The 22061-nt window shown below is 54.6% G+C and overlaps 1 protein-coding gene across 1 annotated transcript in view; it reads right to left on the reverse strand.

The window, feature by feature from the left end:
• SLC29A3 (solute carrier family 29 (equilibrative nucleoside transporter), member 3) overlaps nt 1-21112 on the reverse strand; it is a 39834-nt gene extending 18722 nt beyond the window's left edge. The window contains exons 1-2 of the mRNA XM_005882726.2: nt 21109-21112; nt 20567-20865 (exon numbers count right to left, since the gene is read on the reverse strand). Of these exons, the coding sequence (XP_005882788.1) occupies nt 20567-20865; nt 21109-21112 (303 nt within the window). The remainder of the gene's footprint in view (nt 1-20566; nt 20866-21108) is intronic.
• Nucleotides 21113-22061: the final 949 nt, after the last annotated feature.

The following is a 22061-nucleotide window of genomic DNA, read 5'->3' on the forward strand; positions in this document are numbered from 1 at the left end:
GATCAGCTGCCTCCTGCTCACCTCCTCACTGGGGATGTGCCTGCAACCAAGGTACATGCCCCTGACTGGAACCGAACCTGGGACCCCTGAGCCCTCAGGCTGATGCTCTAGCCACTGAGCCAACCCGGTTCGGGCTCTCATTGATGTTTCTATCTCTTTCCCTCTCCCTTCCTCTCTATCTAAAAAACAATAAAAACATTTTTTTAAAAGGTTGAAGATCACTGCTAGAGAGCATGACAGGTGCTCCTGCCCATTAAGAGTGGAGTGTACCACTGGGGGTGTAAGACAGAGTGTGAAGGTTTTTTTAACATCTCGAAACACCACAGGAAGTGACGTTAGAATTCTGTGACCTCCCCCCGACCCCCAATCAGAGGTAGGAGCTGTGTGTTCTGAGGGAATTCCAGGTGGGGGAGTGGGATGAGGGGGCTAAGTACTTGAGGGAATGGGAATTGGTGTGGGTTTGGGGACAGGTCCCAGAGGAGGTGGGATGCGAGTCAGACCTTGAAACAGAGGGTCAGGTCTCTCTTTTCTGGGAGTCTCGCTGCAACGGAGAGGCCAAGAAAGGCAGATGTCATAATGGGCTCCTCCAGTCTGAAGCACAGACGCCGCCACCGTCCTTTGTAAGCCTGCAGAGTGCTTTTGGTCATTGAAATCTGCACCCTGAATGCAAGGCCATGGCAGCCTTGCAATTAAAATGATAATCACAGCCCGCGTGGCCCATGAACCATGAGCCTTAGAAATAGCCTTCCTCCTTTGAGGTGCCACCTCATTGTTCCTGCCCTGATGGGCTCAGCAGCCTGGACTGGTCCGAGGCACTCAGTCAATTACATCTTGACACAGTGGCTGGGCCTACGTGAGGCCAGGCAGGCAGGCGGGAGAAAGGGAAAAAGGCCCAGAGGAACAGCTGGCTGCAAATGGGGCCAAGACTGCCCCGACTCGAGCCCCCAGTGAGGCGCCCGGGGTTCCGTGGCTGCTCAGTCCAAGGCAAGCCCATGCAGGACCATCACGCGGGAGGCAGAACCTGACTCTGCCTTTTCGAGCAGAGCAGGCTCCGGTTGCCTGGTGTTTTAGGCATGGGGATGTCTTCGGTAACTGAATGTTCTAGTACAGTGGTCGGCAAACTGCGGCTCGCGAGCCACATGCGGCTCTTTGGCCCCTTGAGTGTGGCCACGAAGTTTCAATCGCACTATACGTGCGCGCCCACACGTGGTATTTTGTGGAAGAGCCACACTCAAGGGGCTGCAGTTTGCCAACCACTGTTCTAGTATATTGAAAAGCAGAAAACTTGGAAAGCTTAAATATTGACAAATGAGTAAGGCTATGTCTCCCTTCTGCTGACTGAGCCCATTTCTCTGCTTAACAAAGAGCAGGAGCGGGTGGAGGCATGAAGATGGGGGTGGGCAGGCAGAATGGACTGGACCCTGGGCCATCTTTCCTCTGGTACAGAGGGGGCTGCCGATGGTGATGTAGGTTGAGTCAGCACATCCCATGGGGCTTTTTTCTTCAACCTAATTCCTGAATAAACATGTGGGGTGTTTTTACGTATTTGCTGCCTTTGCTTGTAAATAGAATTCTAGCAAAATGAGGTGTGGTGGGCAGACTCTTCAGGTGGCCCCAGGATCCCAGCCTCCTGTGTTCACGCCCTTGTATGATCCCTTTCACTGAGTGTGGACAGGACCCGAGACTAGACTCTAACCAAGAGAAAACAGCAGTGGTGGCAGGTACACACGATGCTGTGCGTGGGACTGTGTTACATGAGATGGGAGCACCATCTTGCTGGACTCTCTTTCCTCCGTTGATGGCGCGGAGGAGGCAATGGCTATGCTGGGGACGCCCACGTGGTAAGGACTGCAGGCAAGACCCCTGGTTGTTGCTGAGAATTTCTGGCCAACACCCAGCAAGAAACCGAAGCACTCAGCCTACAACTGCAAGGAGCTGACTCCTGCCAACAACCCAAACCAGCATGGGAACGGCCTTTTCCAGTCAAGCCTCCGCGAAGCCCTGGCCAACCCCTTGATGGCTGCCATTTGAGACCCCGAGAAGGACCCAGCTCAGCCGCAGCCAGGCTCCCGGCCTACAGATGCTGTGAGACAATAAGTGTGTGTTCTTTTAAGCCACTAGATTTACAATATTTTGTTAAGCAGCAATAGATTCCTAATTAATGAGAGTTTCAGACAGCTGAGTTCCTACTAACCAGGGTTTTTCTGAAATTGCAGCCTTCCTGTTGCAATTTAAATTCGGTTCCTTGCCCTGGCCCCTGTGGCTCAGCTGGCTGACCGTCATCCGTGCACAAAAGGTGGTGGGTTCGATTCCGGTCAGGGTACATATCCAGGTTACAGGTTAGATTCCCAGTCAGGGCATGTGTAGGAGGTAACCAATCTATGTTTCTTTCTCACACATATAATGACGATGTTTCTCTCTCTCTCTAAAATTAAAATAATCAACTAAAAGCCCTAGCTGGTTTGGCTCAGTGGATAGAGCGTTGGCCTGTGGACTGAAAGGTCCCAGGTTCGATTCCGGTCAAGGGTACATGCCCGGGTTGTGGGCTCGATCCCTAGTGAGGGCCATGCAGGAGGCAGCCAATCAATGATTCTCTCTCATCATTGATGTTTCTCTCTCTTCCTCTCCCTTCCTCTCTGAAATAAAAAAAATATATATATATATATTTTTTAAAAATCAATCAACTAAAACAAAAAGAATATTATTTTTAAAAAATTCAGTTCCTCAACAAAAACAGGGACAACTGATCATGACCTTTTATGCAACCTCCAGCCAGACAAGAAGGCCAGTCTCTCTGCCCCTTTAAGCGTAACAAAGGCTACGCATCCTGACTACATCATAGCCTTTGCTCACTGAGTCTTTGGCTGAAATTAGGATCATTTATGCAAGTGGCATGCACTGATTTCAAGAACCTGAACTGAGTTTACTACCCCCTGGATCTGCGCACCTCAGGCCTCTGCCTTGCAACTTGGTCCCACGGTCTTAAAGCCACTGCCACCGCTGCCAGCAAAGCGGCAAAGCCCCTGTGCCTGCACTGCCTGGGCCCCACCGGCTCCCTGGTGGCTGGGGAGGGGCCAGTGACACTCTCTGAAACGGGAGGGAGGCAGCCTGTGAGGTAGACTTTGACCAGCAAGAGACAAGCGATGGGAAAGAGACAAGAGAGAAACTGCTTGCCCTTCCTCTCCTTCGACAGACTCTTCCAAAATGTGGTGGGTCCACGTGGCATCGATGGAGACAGCCCGGGTGTCTGAGCAACCAGCTGTGTTGGCTGCAAAGCTGTGGCCAGCCCAGCAATACCGCAGCCTGTTTGCTCTCGTCCACGCCGGCCTCACTTCCCTCTCCCCACACTCTTACTTCCCCACGAATGCACTCCCTGAGGCGGTATTTGCACAGAGGCGTTCTCAGGCTCCTCAGAAACGTTCCACAGTGAGACCTACATTCAATTCTTGATTCTGCACTTTGCAGACCTGCAGCTGGCATTTCCCGCCTGGGTTCATCTCCTTTGCTTCTAGGAGTGCTGGGCCTACCTTTTCCCATCTCACTCAAGGAAAGAGAAAGACATTTGAATTCTGGTTCAAGCTCATGGCAAGTAGAATGGGAAGAGGATTGCTCCCTCCAGAGCAACCCGTAACTGTCATCCCATAGGGCGATTTCAGGGAATGGGACGCTTTGGGATAATTGATGCCATAGCTCACCTCCACTGGGCCCGACACCTGAGAACTCCCTCAAAGGCCCTGCTGTTATTTATCCCACCAGGTGCCCTGCAATATGGTTGATGAACATGGCCTCTACCTCCAGGGGTGAACCCAAGGACCCCGAAGGCCAGCTGTGGCCCCGGAGGAGGGGAGGGCAATGGTACTGGGTTACCTCCTACGACAGCAGAGGCTGTGCTTTGCACATCACAGGGGGCCCCATTCCGTGGACTGTAAGACAGTGGAGCCCCTCAGAACAGTGCAACATGGCAGCCCTGGGGCCGGGTTGGGTCTTGCGTAATTGCAGGTGGAGGACGGTGTGTGTGACTCAGCAGGAAGGCAGGGCTGGCAGGTGGGCGGATGCCGCAGGCAGGACCCTATGGGGTGATGAGACCTCCTGAGCAGGCTTCCCTGCCTCAGCGGGTGGGAGACCCAGAGGCTGGGATCCTCGCGGCCCTCAGTCTGGCTGGGAGGCCACTGTGCGTCCAGATCAGTATCACTTCCTGTTTAAACCCGTCCTTTGTTTACCCTGAGCTGGTGTTTGGTGTATAAAATAGAAAGCACAAGGTGGCCGATGGCTTCAGGGAGCTTGTGGTCATGTAATCCTAGGCTGTAGCGCAGGGTGGATACAGGTGCGGCGGGAGCGGGCGGGGCTGGGCGCTTCCCCAGGCGTTCCCTGAAAGATTGGGGGACGTTTGCCAGACAGATCTGGGAGGTGGGGTGCTAGCGGGGAGAGAAACGGCATTCCAAGAGGGGGGAACAGCACAGGCAGAGGCATGGAGAGATGATTGTCACTTAGGACTCCAACCCAAGTTTTTGTTGGCGTAAACCCTGAGGCTTTCCTCAGCATCGGGAGGAATCTGCTGAGCGCAGAGCAAACTGCACTATTGTCTCCAAACACACTGGGACAGAGGCAGAACCGAGCCACAGCCCACCTCACCCCCTCAGGGCGCTAATGAGAGAGAGATCCCATCAGTCACCATTCTGAATTCTCCCACCCACTGTGAAGCGAGGCCCAGCTCTGAGGAACAGAAAACTGCTCCTGGAAAGTCTCATCCAACCTCCCTGCCCTTCACTAGTTGCCCTGCACTGGCAGTTACCTGGGGCTCCGAGGGCTCGGCGCTGGCCTCCGGAAGCAGTAACAGCAAAGGTCACTCACCCTCGGCACCAGGTAACAAGCATGGAAAGGACAGCCCGTGGAGTACCAGGTAACTGGATTTTTTAACAAAACCGCTTACGTGGGGCCTGACCAGACCCCAGTGCATTTGCTCTTAACACAGCCTGTGAGAGCAAGGCAGAGCGGGGATTGCTCCCACTTTACAGATAGGAAGCCTGAGGCTGAAAGAGGTGGATAATTGCACAGAGGTGCAGATTTAGCCAGTGCTGGGGGCAGGATCTTCTGATGCTGCAGGGGAAGCTGAAGTCGTTCCAGGGGTAGGGGGGAGATGAGATGGGAGATACTTATCACTCCACAAACCGCCCTGGCTGAGACTGCCGGCCTCAGAGGCACACAGGCCCAAACACTGTCCCTGGGACTGCAGGATGTCCCTGGGATGGCCAGTGGCCAGGACTACCAGCCCGCGTGCCTTCCCCGCAGTGAGCAGGGACCAGCCTGAAGGTTCCATCAGAGTGGCCCTTCCCTCTGCCCAGCCAGTAAGTGCAGGCGGCCTGCCCAAGCCAGCAAATGATGGGGTTTCCCTCCCTTGTCTGTTAACTCTTTCTTCCCCTTAAAACCCACTGTCCATTCTCCTGGGCATTTCCACAGGCCTGTGGATCTGAGGAGTGTTAAAAAGAAAAAGATTACGAGAAAAGTGCTCACTTCTGTCAGCCACCAAAATGGATGGACACGGCCCGCTGATAAGCACAGACCGTGTTAAAGAGGATATTATAGCTGGGAAGCACCGGGCAGGCTCCCAGCCTCTCCCCTCACTGTGCAAACCCAGCAAAGCCCCACCGCCCGCTGGGTGGGGGTGGGGCTCAAAACCCAGCCTATGGCCCAGCCGGTGTGGCTCAGTGGTTGAGCGTCCACCTATGAACCGGGGGGTCACAGGTCGATTCCCAGTCAGGGCACATGCCCGTGTTTCGGGCTCGATCCTGTGTGGGGCGTGCAGGAGGCAGCCAATCAATGATTCTCTCTCATCATTGATGTTTCTATCTCTCTCTCTCTCCCTGTACCTTCCTCTCCATATATTTTAAAAACCAGCCTATGGACAGACCCTGGCCCAGAGGGGCCTGGTACGAGAGGCCCCCCAGGTACCAGCTCAGCAGGGAGGAGCCACCTGTGGCCTGGGCACAGGGCATTTGCTCACTTGCAATGGAGAGGCGGAAACTCATTTTCATTGGTTACACTCTGGCCCAGTCTGTGAACACCAGGGAAGGGGAGAGAGGCGCTTCAAACACAATTTAGAAGCCCGCGGAGCCAGCTGGCCAGATGTGAGGCCCACGTTATGATGGGGAACGTTTCCTCTCCACCGCCACGCTGAGAGGCTCCGTGCTAAGCGCCTCTTCTGGAAGAATTTAATTCTGGGCTCAGAGTCCAGGTAAAGAGGTTTCTTCGGGCAGGGAGGCCCTGAAATGAGCCCGTTTATCTCTGGCAGGCCCTGGTTAAGCTTCCTCCCCCTCGCATGCCATTTGGGCACTTTGAAATAAGTGCAGCAAATTAGTCATGAGCTGCGGCAGGCTAACTTGGCGCAGGGCTTCTCAAGGCAGCTTTGTGCAACCCCCACCTCAAGAGCAAAGCGGCTGAGGCAGCCGGGCTCCTGCGGGGCGAGAAAAAGCGATTCAAGCCTGGGGGTGGTAGCTCGAGGCAGCAAAGCGTTACCTGGATCACAGGGGCATGAAATTAGTAGCAGCGAGCAGGCTGGAGCCAAGAATAGCTGGCCATTGCGAAGTTGTGGCCTGGGATGCTGCAGGGGAAGCTGAAGCCATTCCTGGGCAGGCCAAGAAGTGAGCAGAGGGCAGGGGTCCCCACCAGGGGTGCGGGGGACATCCTATCTGCACATTCCAAGGCCCCATATGGGGCACTGGCCCGGGGCAGCTAATGGTGTGTGCCCGGGGGCCTGGGTGAGCAGGGAGGAAGGGCCAGACAAGTGAGGGAGACCGGAATCCACATCAACCAAGGTGTGAGGGAGTGGCCAGGGGTCAGAATGAGACAGGTAAGCCCTGGAAAGATGCTGGCCAGAGACCCAGCCCCTCTAAGGCTGGGCCCCCATCAGCCCTCTGATGTTGGCCTCTCAGGCCTCCTCCAGGCCTGGGCTCCGAGGGGAGGAGGGGGTGACGCTCAATCTTGCTCTATCATGGCCGGGAGGCCCTCCCCAGCTGCAATCCCTTCTCCTGTCTCCTTGGGAATCCTCGATAGAGGGTAAGGAGAGTTCCCAGGTTTTCTGGAAGGAGCCTCCCTCTGTGTAAGGATTTCTGGGGCACACCTCCCCTCCTCTCAGCAAGAAGGTGCACGGCCAACAGCCTAAAACGCCTTCTTAGCGACTCGCACCAGGAACCCTCACCTTCCTTGCCTGCACTTTCTCTCCTTCACTGCTGGTCCTTCCTCCTCTTCTGGCTAAAAGGCTCCCTCAGGCCTCCCTGGGGCTAAGGAAAAACCCTCCCTGATTTGCTGTCTCTAGCCACCAGGCCCCTCCTCCCCTTCCCTCCAAGCCCCCTAAAAAGGCAGCCCACATCCTCACTGCTCACGACTAACACCCCCCCCCCCCCCCCCCCCCCCCCGCAGCCACAGACATGCAAAAGTTGCTGGACTCAAGGCCTCAAAGTTGCCCTGTCTACTGGGCTCTCCAAGGGGTCCTCTCTGCAGCCCACCCACAGCCGGGAGTCTTTGCAGGGTGATGGGGCCCTGGAATTTGGACTTCTCTCTAAACTGTGAGAATGAAATCCCTGCTGTTCTAGACAGGGCGTCATGAGGCCCTTTTACGCCAGCCACAGGGATGCCCCCCACTTGGACTCACAGGCCACCCTCCCCACTCCACCTCTGCTCTCTCTGCCACCAGAGGGGTGGCCTTTGTTTCCTCCCTCCCTGGGCTACAGTCCTGCCTTGGGAAGCTCACTCCCTGGCTCGGAGGACCCCCATGGCTGGGTCAGTCCCGGACTCTGAGCAAGTTTCACTGCCTGCCAGCTGTCCCCCCTGTGGCCTGCTGAGCCCAAGCTCCCAGCTCCTAAGCCTTTAAGAACCAGAGCACCCCCTCTCGAGGATCCATGGTCACCCCCCTTCCCTCAGTGCCCCTCTTCCAGTTCCTTTGGTTGCCCCTTCAGCCTCACTCAGGGCAATCATGCAGGGCCACACCCGCATCACCCACTGCTTATGTCCCCCCCCAACCCCTCACACTTACCTGCCCACCTGGGTGTTAGCCATCCTGCCAGGTTCCCACTTCCCCCCATGCCTTTGCTCAAGCTCCCCCCTGGGCTGGCCACCCCCTGCCTCTCAGCTCCAAGCCCAGCCCAGCTGTCCTGTCCTCGTTGGCCTCACAGGGCCCAGCCACGACATCCATGTCTCCATAGAGCCCCACCCTGGAGCTCCTCCTGTTCTGTCCTCCCTCTGGAACCTTTTCCAGGAAGCCTGAGGGGCCCCAGTTTGGTTAAGTGATGAGGCAGGTGGAGGCGAGGGAAGTGGGGAGGGGAGACTAAGGGATGGTGTCCGGCAGCAGACAGAAGAGGGGTGTTCGCTTAGAGCAGCGGTTCTCAACCTGGGGGTCGCGACCCCTTTGGGGGTCGAACGACCCTTTCACAGGGGTCGCCTAAGACCATCGGAAAACACATATATAATTACATATTGTTTTTGTGATTAATCACTGTGCTTTAATTATGTTCAATTTGCAACAATGAAATTGGGGGTCACCACAACATGAGGAACTGTATTAAAGGGTCCCGGCATTAGGAAGGTTGAGAACCACTGGCTTAGAGGGTACTGGGCAGTTACGGAGCCTCTGGTCAGTGTGAGGCACAGAGGGGTCGCCTGTCAGAGTGGGTGGGTGAACGGAGGGGGAGAAGCAGGTGCCAGTGGTTATGCATTTATCCACTCATTTATTCACTCACAAACGTTCAAGGCAGTTGATCTTGAGCCACTTACTCAACAAATCACGGCTGAGCACCTATGTTTGCCCAACATGTGCTAGAGGCTGAGGATGCTACCGTGCTCTCCTGAAGGAAGCAAAAAAAAAAAAAAAAGAAGAAGAAAAAAAGAAATAGCAAATTAGGGGGAGGGGGAAAGGCTGCATTTATTATAACAAATGCAATAACAAGAAAAACCAAGTAATGGCTAAAATATAGCCTAACAAGGGGCTGATGTTGGTAGGGGTAGTGAGAGAGGACTTCTTAAGGGAGGTAATGTCTGAACAGAGACTCAAGGATAAGCTGTGTGAGGGGTGAAGGGAAGAACATTCTGGAAGAGGGAACAGCATACTGGCCTGAGGCAAGAATGAGCGTGCTGAGTTCAGGCAACTGGAAAACCAGGTGATCTCAGAATCCAAGAGCGAGGGAGAGAGTGGGGGGACCGGGCACGGGCAGGGCCAAGCCGTCCAGGCTGGGGTGGGAGCCAGAGCGGGACCCTAAACAGTTGAGAGGCGTGGTACCAGCACACATTCGCTGAGCCCTCCCCACCCTCTGCTGTTCTGAATGCTGTTCACATATTCACACCCTCGATGCGCACAGCACCCCTAGGAGGGAAGATTCGTGTTGCTGAGGAGGAAGCTGAGGCTCGGGAGAAGTCAGGCACTTGCTCAAAGTCGCACGGCTCAAATGCAGCCCTCTGTCCCCAGAGCTCGTGCCCTACCCGTCACAGCGCATGGCCTCTCTGTTTTATGTCTTTAAAAGACCACTCCTGCAGCCTCCATGGAAAGTGATCGGAGTGGTGGGGGGGCTGGGAGCCAGTGGCCAGGGAGGCTACGGCCAGGACAATGGCCGTGGAAGGGAGAGTTGGACGGACTCGAGCCATTTCAGGGGGAGAATTGACGGGACTTGCTAACGAATTGCATGTGGATGGAAGGACAGAGAAGTAAAGGGTAACCCTCACGTTCAGGCTTGACCACCTTGGAGTAAGTAGGGAGGGCCATTGACTGGGCAGGGACGGGAGTCTGCTTGGGTGCATGCCGGGTAAATAATGACCCACGATGAGATCCCAAACCCCCGACTGTAGGCCCACGTCAGCCTATAATCCTGGGAAGAGGTTCTTTCTCCTGTGCCCTCTCTCCCCCCAGCCCCGCACCAGTGATGTGCCCTCCACAAGCACTTAGATCAGCAGTTCTCAACCTGTGGGTTGCGACCCCTTTGACGGTCGAACGACCCTTTCACAGGGGTCGCCTAAGACCATCCTGCATATCAGATACTTACATTACGATTCATAACAGTAGCGACATTACAGTTATGAAGTAGCAACGAAAATAATTTTATGGTTGGGTCACAACATGAGGAACTGTATTTAAAGGGCCAGAAGGTTGAGAACCACTGACTTAGATTAAGCCATCGTTCTGCACGTATTCGTTGAGCTCCGTCGGTATTCCAGGCACAGGGGATTTAGTCCACGTTCCCGCTTTCATGGAACTGATGTTTTGGCCAAGGAGACAGGTGGCAAATGCATAAACAAGTAAACATATACTGTGGCGGGCAGGGGTAAGTGTTAGGAAGAGAAGTTAAGCAGGGCAGGTACCTCTCACAGACCTCAGAGCACTAGGGGAGACCCGCCAGGGAGCCTGCGTCCAGGGAACCTGAGTCTAGGGATCAGCAGCCGCTGCCCCGGGGCCAACGCTGCAGCTGTGACTTGTCTATGGCAGCTCTCACTCCACAAGGGCAGAATCAAGTAGCTGCAAGAGATCACATGGCCCACAAGCCTGAAATATTTACCACTCGGCCCTTTGCAGAAAAAGTGTGCCACCTTGATCTGGTTTCTTAAATAAGGAGATGGAAACCCAAGTCACCCAGCAAACTTGAAACCAAGTCAGAAACAGCCCAGCTCTCCTGCCTCCCAGATCTTTCTGCCACGCAGGGTGAGCTCGGGAGATGGAAACATCATTTCTGCCCACCCTCCCACCCTCCTCTGTCAACCCTTTGCCAGGCTCCCAACAAGGGCCAAGCTGGCCTCTGACTTTCATCCCTTTTGTTCCCCGTACGAACCCTCAGGCTGGAACCTTAGCGGGCAGAAAAGTGGCTCAGAAGTAGACCGAGGGGAGGGTCAGAGACAGAGGGAGCCCTGGAAACCCACACACAGGGACCCCGACCTCTGAGGGGTGAGAGCTGCTTCGAGGCATGGTCCCTGCTGATGCTTGGGCGGCCTGTCCTTCCTCCTCTGCAGCCTGACCATGTGGCAGGGCAAGGAGGAAGTGGCCTTCCAGGAAACTCCCCATCTACCGCACAGCCCGCGCCTGCCCGGGGCAGCTTCTGCAGCTCCCAGGGGGGTGCCCTGAGTCAGTGTCCCAAGGCTGACCCCGTGGGGGGATAGGGACCATGCTCTGTGGCATGTGGGCAAAGAGGAGGTGGTCTTGGGGTGCCCCGGCTGCTCTCTGCAGAAGGAAACCCAGGAGAACCACCAAAAAAAAACCAGGTCCTTAGTAGACAGAGCGACGCTTCCTCACAGACATCCCGTCTCCCATCTGGGGAAGCTGTTTGTCCTTGGAGGTCCCCATGAAACCATGGTGGCTGCTACAGGCCTTGGGTGCACGCATACACACACACACACACACACACACACAACACAAATACACACATGCACACAGCACCCCCAAGAGGCTGGCAAGGGTCCCCTCAGACCCCCCTCGGACAATGATCCCTGTAACGAAGGCGCCCGCCACAGACTCCAATTTGGTTCTGCTCTCTGGGCAGTCGCAATGATCAATCACGTTAAGGAGACACTTGAGCACTTAAGGCCCAGGCCATGTTCTAATTTGTCCAGGAAATCGCCTCTGGATTCTAAGGACGAGTGCGGGAGGAAATAAAATCGAAGTCGGAGGGGGAGCGATCGATAGCCCAGGAGGGCCAGGGAGCCAGGCACAGGTGGGGAGACCGGGCCAGGAGCACGCGGGGAGAAAATAAAAAGAGAATTTGAGAAGTCTGAGGCCACCAACGGCATGACTGACAGCGCTTCAAGTCGGGCTTTTTCTCTCCCTCTGCAGGACGCAGCGAGAGCTAAAAACAGAGGAAAAAGCCATCACAGGTATATTTATTGGGAATGGCACGCTGGCTGGGTCTGCATTTAGAATCAGAGGGTGGACAAGGGAATTAAAAAAAAAAAAGAAATCACTCATTTTTGGTTCTAATTTTTAAAAATGATTTAGAGCCGCCATCCAAACTCGCCTAAGCCACTGGACGGCTGGGGGGAGGGGCTGCCCTCCCCAACTGGCAGCCACTCACCCACCCCCTGTGCAGGGAGCCTAGAGCCCCATTCCCTAGACCAACCTGCCGTCTCTTTTGGGACAACAAGGCTCAAGCAAAATCCTGCTTTCGCATGTTTGCATGGGGAGGAGGGGTGCTTCACGCAGCACCGTTCTTTGGAACGCTGCTCTTCAGAAGTGCTCGCCTAATGGAGCCTGTGCATCTTTCTGGGGTTACACGGGGAGCGTCGTGACCCACCCACACCCAGAATAGCGCGAGCTTCTCACGGAACAGCCAGTGGCACCGAGAAAGTGGCTCCCAGAGACCTGCCCTCTGGCGGCCGGCCGGTGCCCAGCCCACCTGGGGAGAAGGAGCAGGGAGGGTCCAGGACTCTGGGTGTTTGCCAAACGCCCCAGGAAATCCGATGCCAATTTGGATGCCCCTGGGCTGCAGCCCCAGAGCTTGCCGTCATGGCTCTGTGCATGAGTGCGGGCAAAGTGCATCCTCACGGCTGTGAGGTGAGAGGCAAACAGGTAGAGCGGGATTTTTCAAATTATAGACGGCAACCCACTAAAGGACATGAAATTCAGGACCAGAATTGGATTTCATTTCATCTTTGGCTCCTCCTCTCCTATTCCTAAAGATGAGCTGTCCGCATGCTTTGCTGGGACCCCCTCCACTGTGCACCGGGCCCAGGCCCTCTGCCTGCTCAGGGACCTCCCCCCGCTGTGCGTCCTCCTCTCCCTCAGCACCCGTTTCTCCCTCTCTACTGGACATTCACATGAACACACACATTGGCTGCTGCTTCTCTTCTATTAACAAACAAAACCAGAAAGTTGGTGCCCTTCCTGACCACACTTTCCCTATAATTCCCGCCTCATTTCTAGAATGAGAGAGTTTTAAAACCAAAACTCCTAGACACAGTTCTCCAGGTTTGCTGTCTCTAATGTCCCCTCCCCACGGCCAGGGGTCCAGCTTCTGCACCCCCCCTCCCCCCCCCATGGCGCTGTTCCCAAGGCCACCAAGGACCTACACAGGTTAAATCCAAAGGCAGACTCTCCACCCTCAGCCGGGTGGCTTACAAGCTACTTATAAGATCAGCACAGATGATCACTTGCTCCTCCTTGAAATCTACAATCAGGGTTTTTTTCAAAGTGTAGATGCCGCTTCGTGAAGCTGTTGTTTCCATTATGGACATGCAGGGCCTGCACACTTCATCGAGGGAACAGGTGCATTGTGGTCAAAAGAAGTTTGAAAACATACGAACACTCGGACACGGAGCACAGGGTCCAGAGAATGGACAGCGTGGGTGCAGGTGGCCGGTGTGAGTCCCGGTTGTCACTGGCTTTGTGTCTGGGACAAATTACTTCCATTTTTTTTGAGCCTCGGTTTCCTGCTCTGTAAAATGGGTAAAATAATACCTGTCCTTGGGGCTTAGTAAGGACCAAAAGAGATCATGAAAATAGAGCTGGTGTAGCTCAGTGGTTGAGCATTGACCTATGAACCAGGAGGTCACGGTCTGATCCCCCGGTCAGGGCACATGCCCAGGTTTCAGGCTTGATCCCCAGTTGGGGGTGTGCAGGAGGCAGCCAGTCAATGATTCTCTCTCATCTTTGATGTTTCTTCTCTCTCTGCTCCCTTCCTCTCTGAAATCAATAAAAATATATTTAAAATAAAGCCTCTGGCACACAGTAGGTTGCTTAACACATTCTGTGGAATTAAAGAAGGAACCAGAAGCCTTAGCACAGTGGCCGGCACATGGTAAGGCAGTGGATGTTATTAGGACTCTGCACAGCCCTCATCCAGCAGCTACCTTGTAGGAGATGAGCAATAAGTATAGAACCTCCCTCCCAGCAAGTGCAAGTGCATCAGGGGAAGTCTGTGTGAGAGGCCTGGGGGCCACAGAGCCCGGCCCCAAGCCACATGGCAGTGAGGACACTGCCTGGACAGGAGCTGAAAGAAGTCCTCCTGTCGCCGCTCGGGCTCCTCCCAGCTACTCTGTGGTCCCGTGAGACAGACAGACCCAGCTTTCTCCCAGGGACGGAGCTTTTCAAAAGTTGCCCATCACTCCTAAACTCCTGGAGCAGGTCCCAGCCCCACCGGGTCCAGCACAGAGAGGCACGGCTGGTCCTGGCGACAGCAGCTCAGAGGAGCGGAGTCCGGACGCCTCTCCAGGGGTTTTCCTCTCCTGTTCCCATGGCTTCACTTTCTCCTGCTTGTGTCACCCCAGGTGCCAGGACATCCACCTCGGGGCCCAGTCGGCCCTTCTGCTCCTTTTCTGGGGAGTCTGGTGAACTGGGAGGGACGGGGGGGCTCTGGAGCCCCAGCTGCCACCAAAGGGACCACTGACCCAGAGGAAGGGCCATCAAGCCTCCATTCACTTACGTTTGTAAGGGTCCCAGTGAGGAGCCCTACTCTCTGAAGTAGACGAGGCCCGGGAAAGCCATTCCTTGCCCTTCCAGCACGGAGACCGCTCTGCTTCTCCGAGAAGGAAACACTCCTGCCACCGCCAGCTCAGGCAACTGGACCGCGGGAGGTCCTCCCGAGGGCTCACCTAGGTCCCTCGGAAGCAGCCTACGCCACCGGTTCAGTGGGCGCTCTGGTGGAGGCAGAGAACAGCTGTAACCTTTCACCTGAACCTGTAGCTGCATGTTAGCCTCACTGGAAAGTCTTACAATGCTCACGCCCAGGCCCCTCCGTAGACTGCACCAGAACTGGGTGGGTGGTGGAGGCAGGGAGGCTTTCAAAGCTCCCAGGTGATCCTAGTGTGCAGCCAAAGCTGAGACCATCCAAGGGGAAGAAGAAGCCAGAGAGCATGCTGGGTACCGCTTGCGAGCAAATGACCCTGGGTGGGTGGCCTAAAATTTGTCATCTGCCCTCCAGTTTCCTCTTCTCTAAACTAGTTCATCCTGGTTTCTTTCAACCCCTCCTCCCCGAATTGGGATGTCTGTTCTTAGTCATAAGAATGGCTCCCTGGTCATGCTATCTTGCTTCTTTGAGGGGCTGAGGGGTTGGGCCAGCACCTAGGTGCTGCAAATGAAGGTAGGCCCCCACCTGCTGCACCGGGCCAACCTGGGTCCCTTCCCCATTGTAAGAATCCCTTCATGTCTATGCCAGCCCACCTGAAAGATTGGAACTCCTTTGGGGATGGCCACTGTGACCCCCAGATCGTCCTCTACTCTTTGCAGAGCCATGCCATCCTTACCTTGGATTGGGGTGATGGGGCTTTCCTCCCCAGCCATAGAATAACTAGCACACAGATGTTTACTGTGTGCCGAACACTGTGCTAGCTGTTCTAGGCCACAGGGATGTACGGTGAAGAGAGCTGTACTCACTCTCCCCAAAGAGCTAGCAGTTTAGTGGAGGAGGCACCCTCCCTGTGAAACAGGTATTGTCATCATGGATAATCAGACTTCCTGCCTCACAGGGGCGCTGCAGGTTAGATGAGACAATTCAGGCAAAGCTCTGAGAGCAATGGCACCCCCGCAGTAAGTGCTCAGCACCACGAGTTGTGTGGTGAGAACCTAAAGGGGAAGTACTGTGGGCTCTGGGGATCCAGAGGGGAGCCCCTAAATCAGAGGGTAGCAGCAGTGGAGGCTCCCAGGAGTAAGAGAGGCATCTGTCCCCTGCCCTGGCCTGGGCTTTTGGGGCCCCCGCTGGTCTTGAGGTGAATGGGACAGCAGTAGATTGCCAAGCCTGGGCTCTGGCCCTGCTGACACCAAGTGGGATTGTGGGTCCCACCCATGACCTGGCCATGTCCGGCAAGGCCCTCTCCCCACCCCCCCACCCCCGCCCCGAGGAGCCCTGGCAGGCCAAGGTGTGCAGGGAGGTGCACAGGAAGTATGTGTTGTGGGGGGACATGGAGGCCTCGTGGTGGAGGTCTCATGGCAGGGAAAGACCAGGAAAAGGTGTGGTCACTCTCCTCTCTGGGGCAGAAAGAAGGCAGTCCAGCTGACAGTCCCTGCCCAGGGGCAGCCTGTTCAGGCCTACGGGAGAGGCTAAGGCAGGGGTGGGCAAACTTTTTGACTCGAGAGGCAGTCCAGCTGACAGTCCCTGCCCAGGGGCAGCCCGTTCAGGCCTACGGGAGAGGCTAAGGGGAAGGCAGAGACCCCAGGATCAGGGATAGCTTACGAGCCTGGGGGTGGGAACGGTGGTGTGGAGGGATCAGGGATAGAGCCAAGGCACCTGGGCTTCCCAGGTGGTAACGGAGGGCAGACCAAGGGCAGCCTCTCCATATGAAGAACGAGCGAGAAGGAGCATTTGGCAGAGTCGGGGTGTGGGCTGGGCCTTGTCTCCAGGACAGCACCCTGCCCGCCACTCTCAGCATGACCGGCTTTGTAATCATCTCTCCACCTAAATTCTTCCTGGCTAGTGGTGTGGAGGGATCAGGGATGCTGGCAGCTTAGAATCTGGGTTCAGAATCCAGGGGTAGAGCCAAGGCACCTGGGCTTCCCAGGCGGTAACGGAGGGCAGACCAAGGGCAGCCTCTCCATATGAAGAAGGAGCGAGAAGGAGCATTTGGCAGAGTCGGGGGTGTGGGCTGGGCCTTGTCTCCAGGACAGCCCCCTCCGCACCACTCTCAGCATGACCAGCTTTGTAATCATCTCTCCACCTAAATTCTTCCTGGCTGTGTGACCTGGGGCAGGTTACTAACCCTCTCTGAGCTCTGGCTCTGTGTCTGAAAAAACAGAGTTAATTAGAGACACTGCATTTAATACCCCTGCCAGCATGGTGAGCACAGAGTTGGGGCTCAGGGATGGAGGTTGTCCTGGCTCCCTGCACCATTTTTTTCATATCAATTCTTCCTTATTTATGCTCTAATTTTTTTTTTAGCTCTGGGTCCACGGGCCTGTGGTGGGTTCATTCGAAGTCCTTATCCCAGAGAACAGAGACAAAGGGGCAGGGGAACAGGATGCTTGCTAAACCATTCCCCAAACTGTTCCTGGCGGCAGAAAACGAGCCTGGGATGGAGGGTGACCTTGAAAATGACATAATTTGAGAGGAGGGGCCCTGTGCAAACATTCCCACTGAGTCAACCTCGCCAGCCAATGGTATCCATCCCTGGGAAATATTAAAAGGAAAGAAAGTACAGAAAAACAGCAACATCCGGACCCACAGCTAATTGGGTTGCAGGTGGCGGCGGGAGGCAGACCCATTTGACTCTGTCCCCTTCCCCCAAAGTGGCCCTCAGGTGACGGAGCAGACCAGCCGCCTCTCGCAGGGAAACCAGGAAGAGAGGAGGAAAGAACAGGGGAGGTGGGTGGCAGGAAGAGGGAATTAGGCAAAGAGAAATGGCCTCCAGAATGCAGAAACGCCCCAGCATGCCTGTTTCCCAAACCCGGACCATGAATCGAGGGGTGACAGGTCTCTCATCTCTGATGCCAAGAGCCAGGAGCTCTGGGCAGCCGCAGGTACTACATTTGCACCTGCCAGCACTTGGAAAGAGGCAATAAAGCATCGTAGCAGGGCCCGGAATGCTAAGTGCCTGCAGCTGGGAAGGGATCGCCTTGCAGCGAGAACAGCTCAAGGCAGACGTCTACTGTGCAGCCATGTCCATGATTCTGGGGCTGGGCCGGGTTCCCGGAGACCCGCCGGCACACCCTCTCCTGCTCCGGGGCAGCCTGCTCCCAGGGGCTGGGACGGGGGCAGGACAGGTACACGTGAGAAATGGTTCTGGGGGCCACCCTAGGCTGGTGCCGGCCCAGCCAGCCTGGGACCTCTGGAGGAAGCCAGGCGGCGGGGTGATTTACCGAGGCCAGCAGAAAGCGGGGTGCTTGAGTCACTGGTAAATAAAAGTGGGTCGTAAAGCACCCGGGTAAGCCAGACATCTGGAAATACACCAGGGCCGCATCCCCCAAATGATAATAACGATAATAACGTTTATGCAGCCCTTACCGCACTGTGCCAGCCCGTTCTAAGTGCTTTGTGTGCCGAGTAATTTACTTAATCCTCACAACAACCCCAAGATTGCTGCTAGCATTCTCTTCCTATTCCGTACCAGGAAGACGAGGCAGCACAGGGAGGCCAGAGCTACCCGAGGCAGAGCTGGAGCCGGTGCAGCCTGCTTCCAGAAGCCATGCCCTAGCCGGTGCTTCTCCAACCCTCCTGTGCCCGCCAGCCACCGGGGGCTGTCAGCATGCAGCCCCTGGCTCAGCAGATCTGGCTGGGGCCTGAGACTCTGCATCACCAACAAGCTCCAGGCATGTCTGCCCCAAGGACACCCTGGAGGAGGAGGCTCTAACCACTACACTATGCTCCCACGACACCTCTGCTCTGGCCCCTGGAGGCAGCTATGAATTGCTCAGTTAACAGAACAGGCCCTCACAAGGGGCCAGAATTAAGGGACCTAATTCAACCCTGATGTCTGGGGTGGGGCCCAGGTTAGGATGTTTTGAAAGCTCCCTGGGTGATTCTGATGTGACACCCTGGCAGAATCCTCAAAACAGACAATAGGGAAAACCTCAGTCTCCGTGTCCCATTCAGTCCCACAAAACTGGGGAACGTTCCTGGGGGTTAGGTCAGGGAGGTCAAAGGTGCTTTCAGGAAGGGGAGGTGAGCCACCTCCTGGGCCAGTTGAGGGTATGACTAAGATCTGCTAGGGTACCCTCTTCTTGTCCCCTGGGGCACCCCTGGAGGAGAGGGGCAGCTAGCAACCCCAGCCTGGCAGGCCCTCCCAGGACCCCGCTTCCCCAACCATGAACTCTCAAGAGAGAGCAGACACTGACCTAGATCAGTTGAGGCTCTTGACAAAGATTAACAACTTGCGAGCTCAATTCCTGACTAGGCCTCTACCTTGCCTCCACCCCACACCCACCCCTCAGCCTGCCTAGCCAGTCTTAGCAAGAATCCTGCCGTCAGTTTATTGAAAATCCCCGCCCTTGATATCTGATCTCCCTTGATATTTGATCAAGTCCCTCATCCCATATCTTGGTGTATATGTTGGTAACCTGCTTTTAGCAAGAATGCCCCCACCCTTGGTGGCCCCTCTTAGTAATTTTCCATCCACTGACCCCCTCACTCCGCTCTTTGGCTATAAATCCCCACTTGTCCTTGAGTAATAGGTGCTGAGCCTGATCTCTCTCTTAGCCCACTGGTCTTGAGTAAAGCCTCAAGTGGCAGAATAATTTTTTCTTTAATACCCCTCCTGCCCAAGGGAAAAGTCACCCCACAAAGTGAGCTGCTAACCAAACAGAATTTAGACTCCTCGTGTTGACAGTCAAGGCCCAGGCAATGACCTCAAGCCTTATTTCTCTTACGGCAAAATCAGATGCTTTACTGCTCCTCATATACACCTGACCTTTCTCCCATCCTGCCTTTGCCTAGGCTTTTTCTCCCACCTGGAATGTCTCCTCCCATTCTTCTAATCCATCTGCTCTGATTCACAGTGTTCTCTCTTTTTTATTTTTTAAATATATCTTTATTTATTTCAGAGATCAAGGGAGAGGGAGAGATAGAAACATCAGTGATGAGAGAGAATCATTGATTAGCTGCCTCCTGCACCCCCCCTACTGGGGATAGAGCCTGCAACCTGAGCATGTGCCCTTGACTGAAATTGAACCCAGGACCCTTCAATCCACAGACTGAAACTCTATCCACTGAGCCAAACTGGCTAGGGCACAGCATTGTCTCTTGGTGATGAGACTACTTATCCCTGAGTCTGCATTTCCCCCTGTCTTCCATAACTATACAACCACCCATTTTAGCTGGTCACATGGGTCTGGGGCGGCGGGAAGAAATACTACATTTCCCAGCCTCCTTTGCAGCTCACGAGGTCACATGACCAAGTTCTGACCAATGAGTTCAATGTGAGCAAAAGCAAGTGTGTTCCTTGCAGAAGTTTCCTTATGCCTCTCCTTCTCTTCTTCCTATTTGATGTAATGGCTGAATTCCAACAGCCATCCCGGACTGTGGAGTGATACTGAACATAGAAGCTACACATGGTGAAACAACTAGGTCCTGACAACATGGAACATCATACCAGGGTTGAGCTGGCCCCTCCAGACTTGAATATGAAAGAAAAATTACCTTCCATCTTGTTTAGCCACTACGCTTTTGGAATTTTCTGTAACTCACCGCTGAACTTAATGCTACTAGATCCACCCTTTCAAAGTTCTGGAGGCATGGACTCTGGATTCTTGGTTTACCACACTACACTACAGAGAATCATCATTTTCATCCTCTTCCCAAATTACATAGTAAGAAATCTGAAGACTGGGACTGTGTCTTATACATTTGCATCTTCTCCTGCCCCATGAAGCAGGAGGCTCATACACAACACAAAGCATGTCTGAAGATTGAGTTGGATTCTTTCTAGTATACTCCGCATGGCTTCCTAGTTCGTATATCCTCAGCAGGCCACAAACCCTCCTGGTATGGCACACCCAAGGAGAGCTGCCCTTCCCCGCATCCAGGCAGAGTGCACCTCCCCCTCCCAGGAGGAACGTGCCCTTACCAGGATGTCCCTCAGCATGCCACAAACCCTCCTGGTATGGCGCACCCAAGGAGAGCTGCCCTTCCCCCCATCCAGGCAGAGTGCACGCCCCCTCCCAGGAGGAACGTGCCCTTACCAGGATGTCCGAGTCCTCAGGTGTCTCCCCTGGGGCTGGGCTGGAGCAGTTGCGGAGTTTGAATATCCAGTAGTCCTTGGCGGTGACAAAGAAGTTCCATGGCAGGAGGCCGCCAATGCCCAGGCTGAAGAAGATGATGTAGGCACCGTTGAAGCGGTCCTCGGGCCTCGGCAGGCTGGGTGGTGAGCGGTCCAGCAGCTTCTCAAGCAGGGCTTCCTGGTCCGAACACAGAGAGCTGCTTGCGGTTCTATAGGTGGAGTTTGAACTCTGATGGATGTTATCCTCTGAGACAAAGGCCACTGTTGAAACAGAGACAGGGCAGGTGATCAGAAGCAAAAGTTGGCTCAGTGGTTGAGTGTCGACCTGTGAACCAGGAGGTCACATTCAATTCCTGGTCAGGGCACATGCCCAGGTTTCGGGTTTGATCCGCAGTGGGGGGGCGATTATTTCTCATTATTGATGTTTCTATCTCTCTCCCATCCTCTCTGAAATCAATAAAAAAAAATATTATATTTTTTAAGAAGCTAACACTGGGGACTCACCCATCCTACTAAGCTGAACCATAGGCCCACCCTGGGGCCTATGGAGTCACCAAAGCATGGTTAGAGAGTTTCAGGTTTAAGGATCAGGGAGAAAGTCAAGATGTCAGAACTGTAAGTGACCTCAGCCGGTCCTCCCACCCCATGCAGGAAACACAGGTAGCAAACAAGTGTGCGGCTGGCAGGGAGTAAGGCAATGGGGCCTAATGGGGCTGGTGGCAATCAATCCAGAAGGGTAAACCTGGGCTCAAGGTATTCACGTTTCTATGCAGCCGTAACAAAGGAATTAGGACCCTTGGCGGGCAAAGCATGCTCTCTCAACTCTTTTCAACTTTATGTGAGAAAGGAGCAGAAGGTGTAGAATATGCTACAGTGTGTGCAAAATAGCAAGGCTGGGGTGGGCGGAGAGGAGACTGTACGCAAGTATGTCTGGAGAGATACCAAGTAATTCCCAACAGTGCTGCCTCTGAGGAGGGATGGGGACCGGGAAGGAGGGGACTTCACCTCATACTCTTTTGTGTCTTTTTGAATTTTGAAGTAGGTAAATGTACTACCTGCTCAAAATAAAATTATAAATAAATAAAGGCATTCAAATTAAATAACTTTTTTTCTTAAGCCCATGGTGTCTAGAACTGCCTTCAGAAGCCAGTTTGAGACATACAAGTCCACTCCCTCACTTCATTTGTGGGGAAACAGAAGTCCAAAGAGTGGAATGTCACAGGCCAGGTAAATGAACAAGCCTGGGTTTGCAACTCCTGCCTGGGCTCCCACCTCTACTCATCACGTCCGAGTCCACTCCCTCACTTCACTTGTGGGGAAACAGAAGTGCAAAGAGTGGAATGTCACAGGCCAGGTAAACGAACAAGCCTGGGTTTGAACTCCTGCCTGGGCTCCCACCTCTACTCATCACGTCCCACCGGGAGACCGCCACTCCCTACCTGTGGCAGCTCCAGAGG

This window comes from Myotis brandtii, unplaced genomic scaffold, assembly GCF_000412655.1.
Source record: "Myotis brandtii unplaced genomic scaffold, ASM41265v1 scaffold735, whole genome shotgun sequence".
Classification (NCBI taxonomy): domain Eukaryota; kingdom Metazoa; phylum Chordata; class Mammalia; order Chiroptera; family Vespertilionidae; genus Myotis; species Myotis brandtii.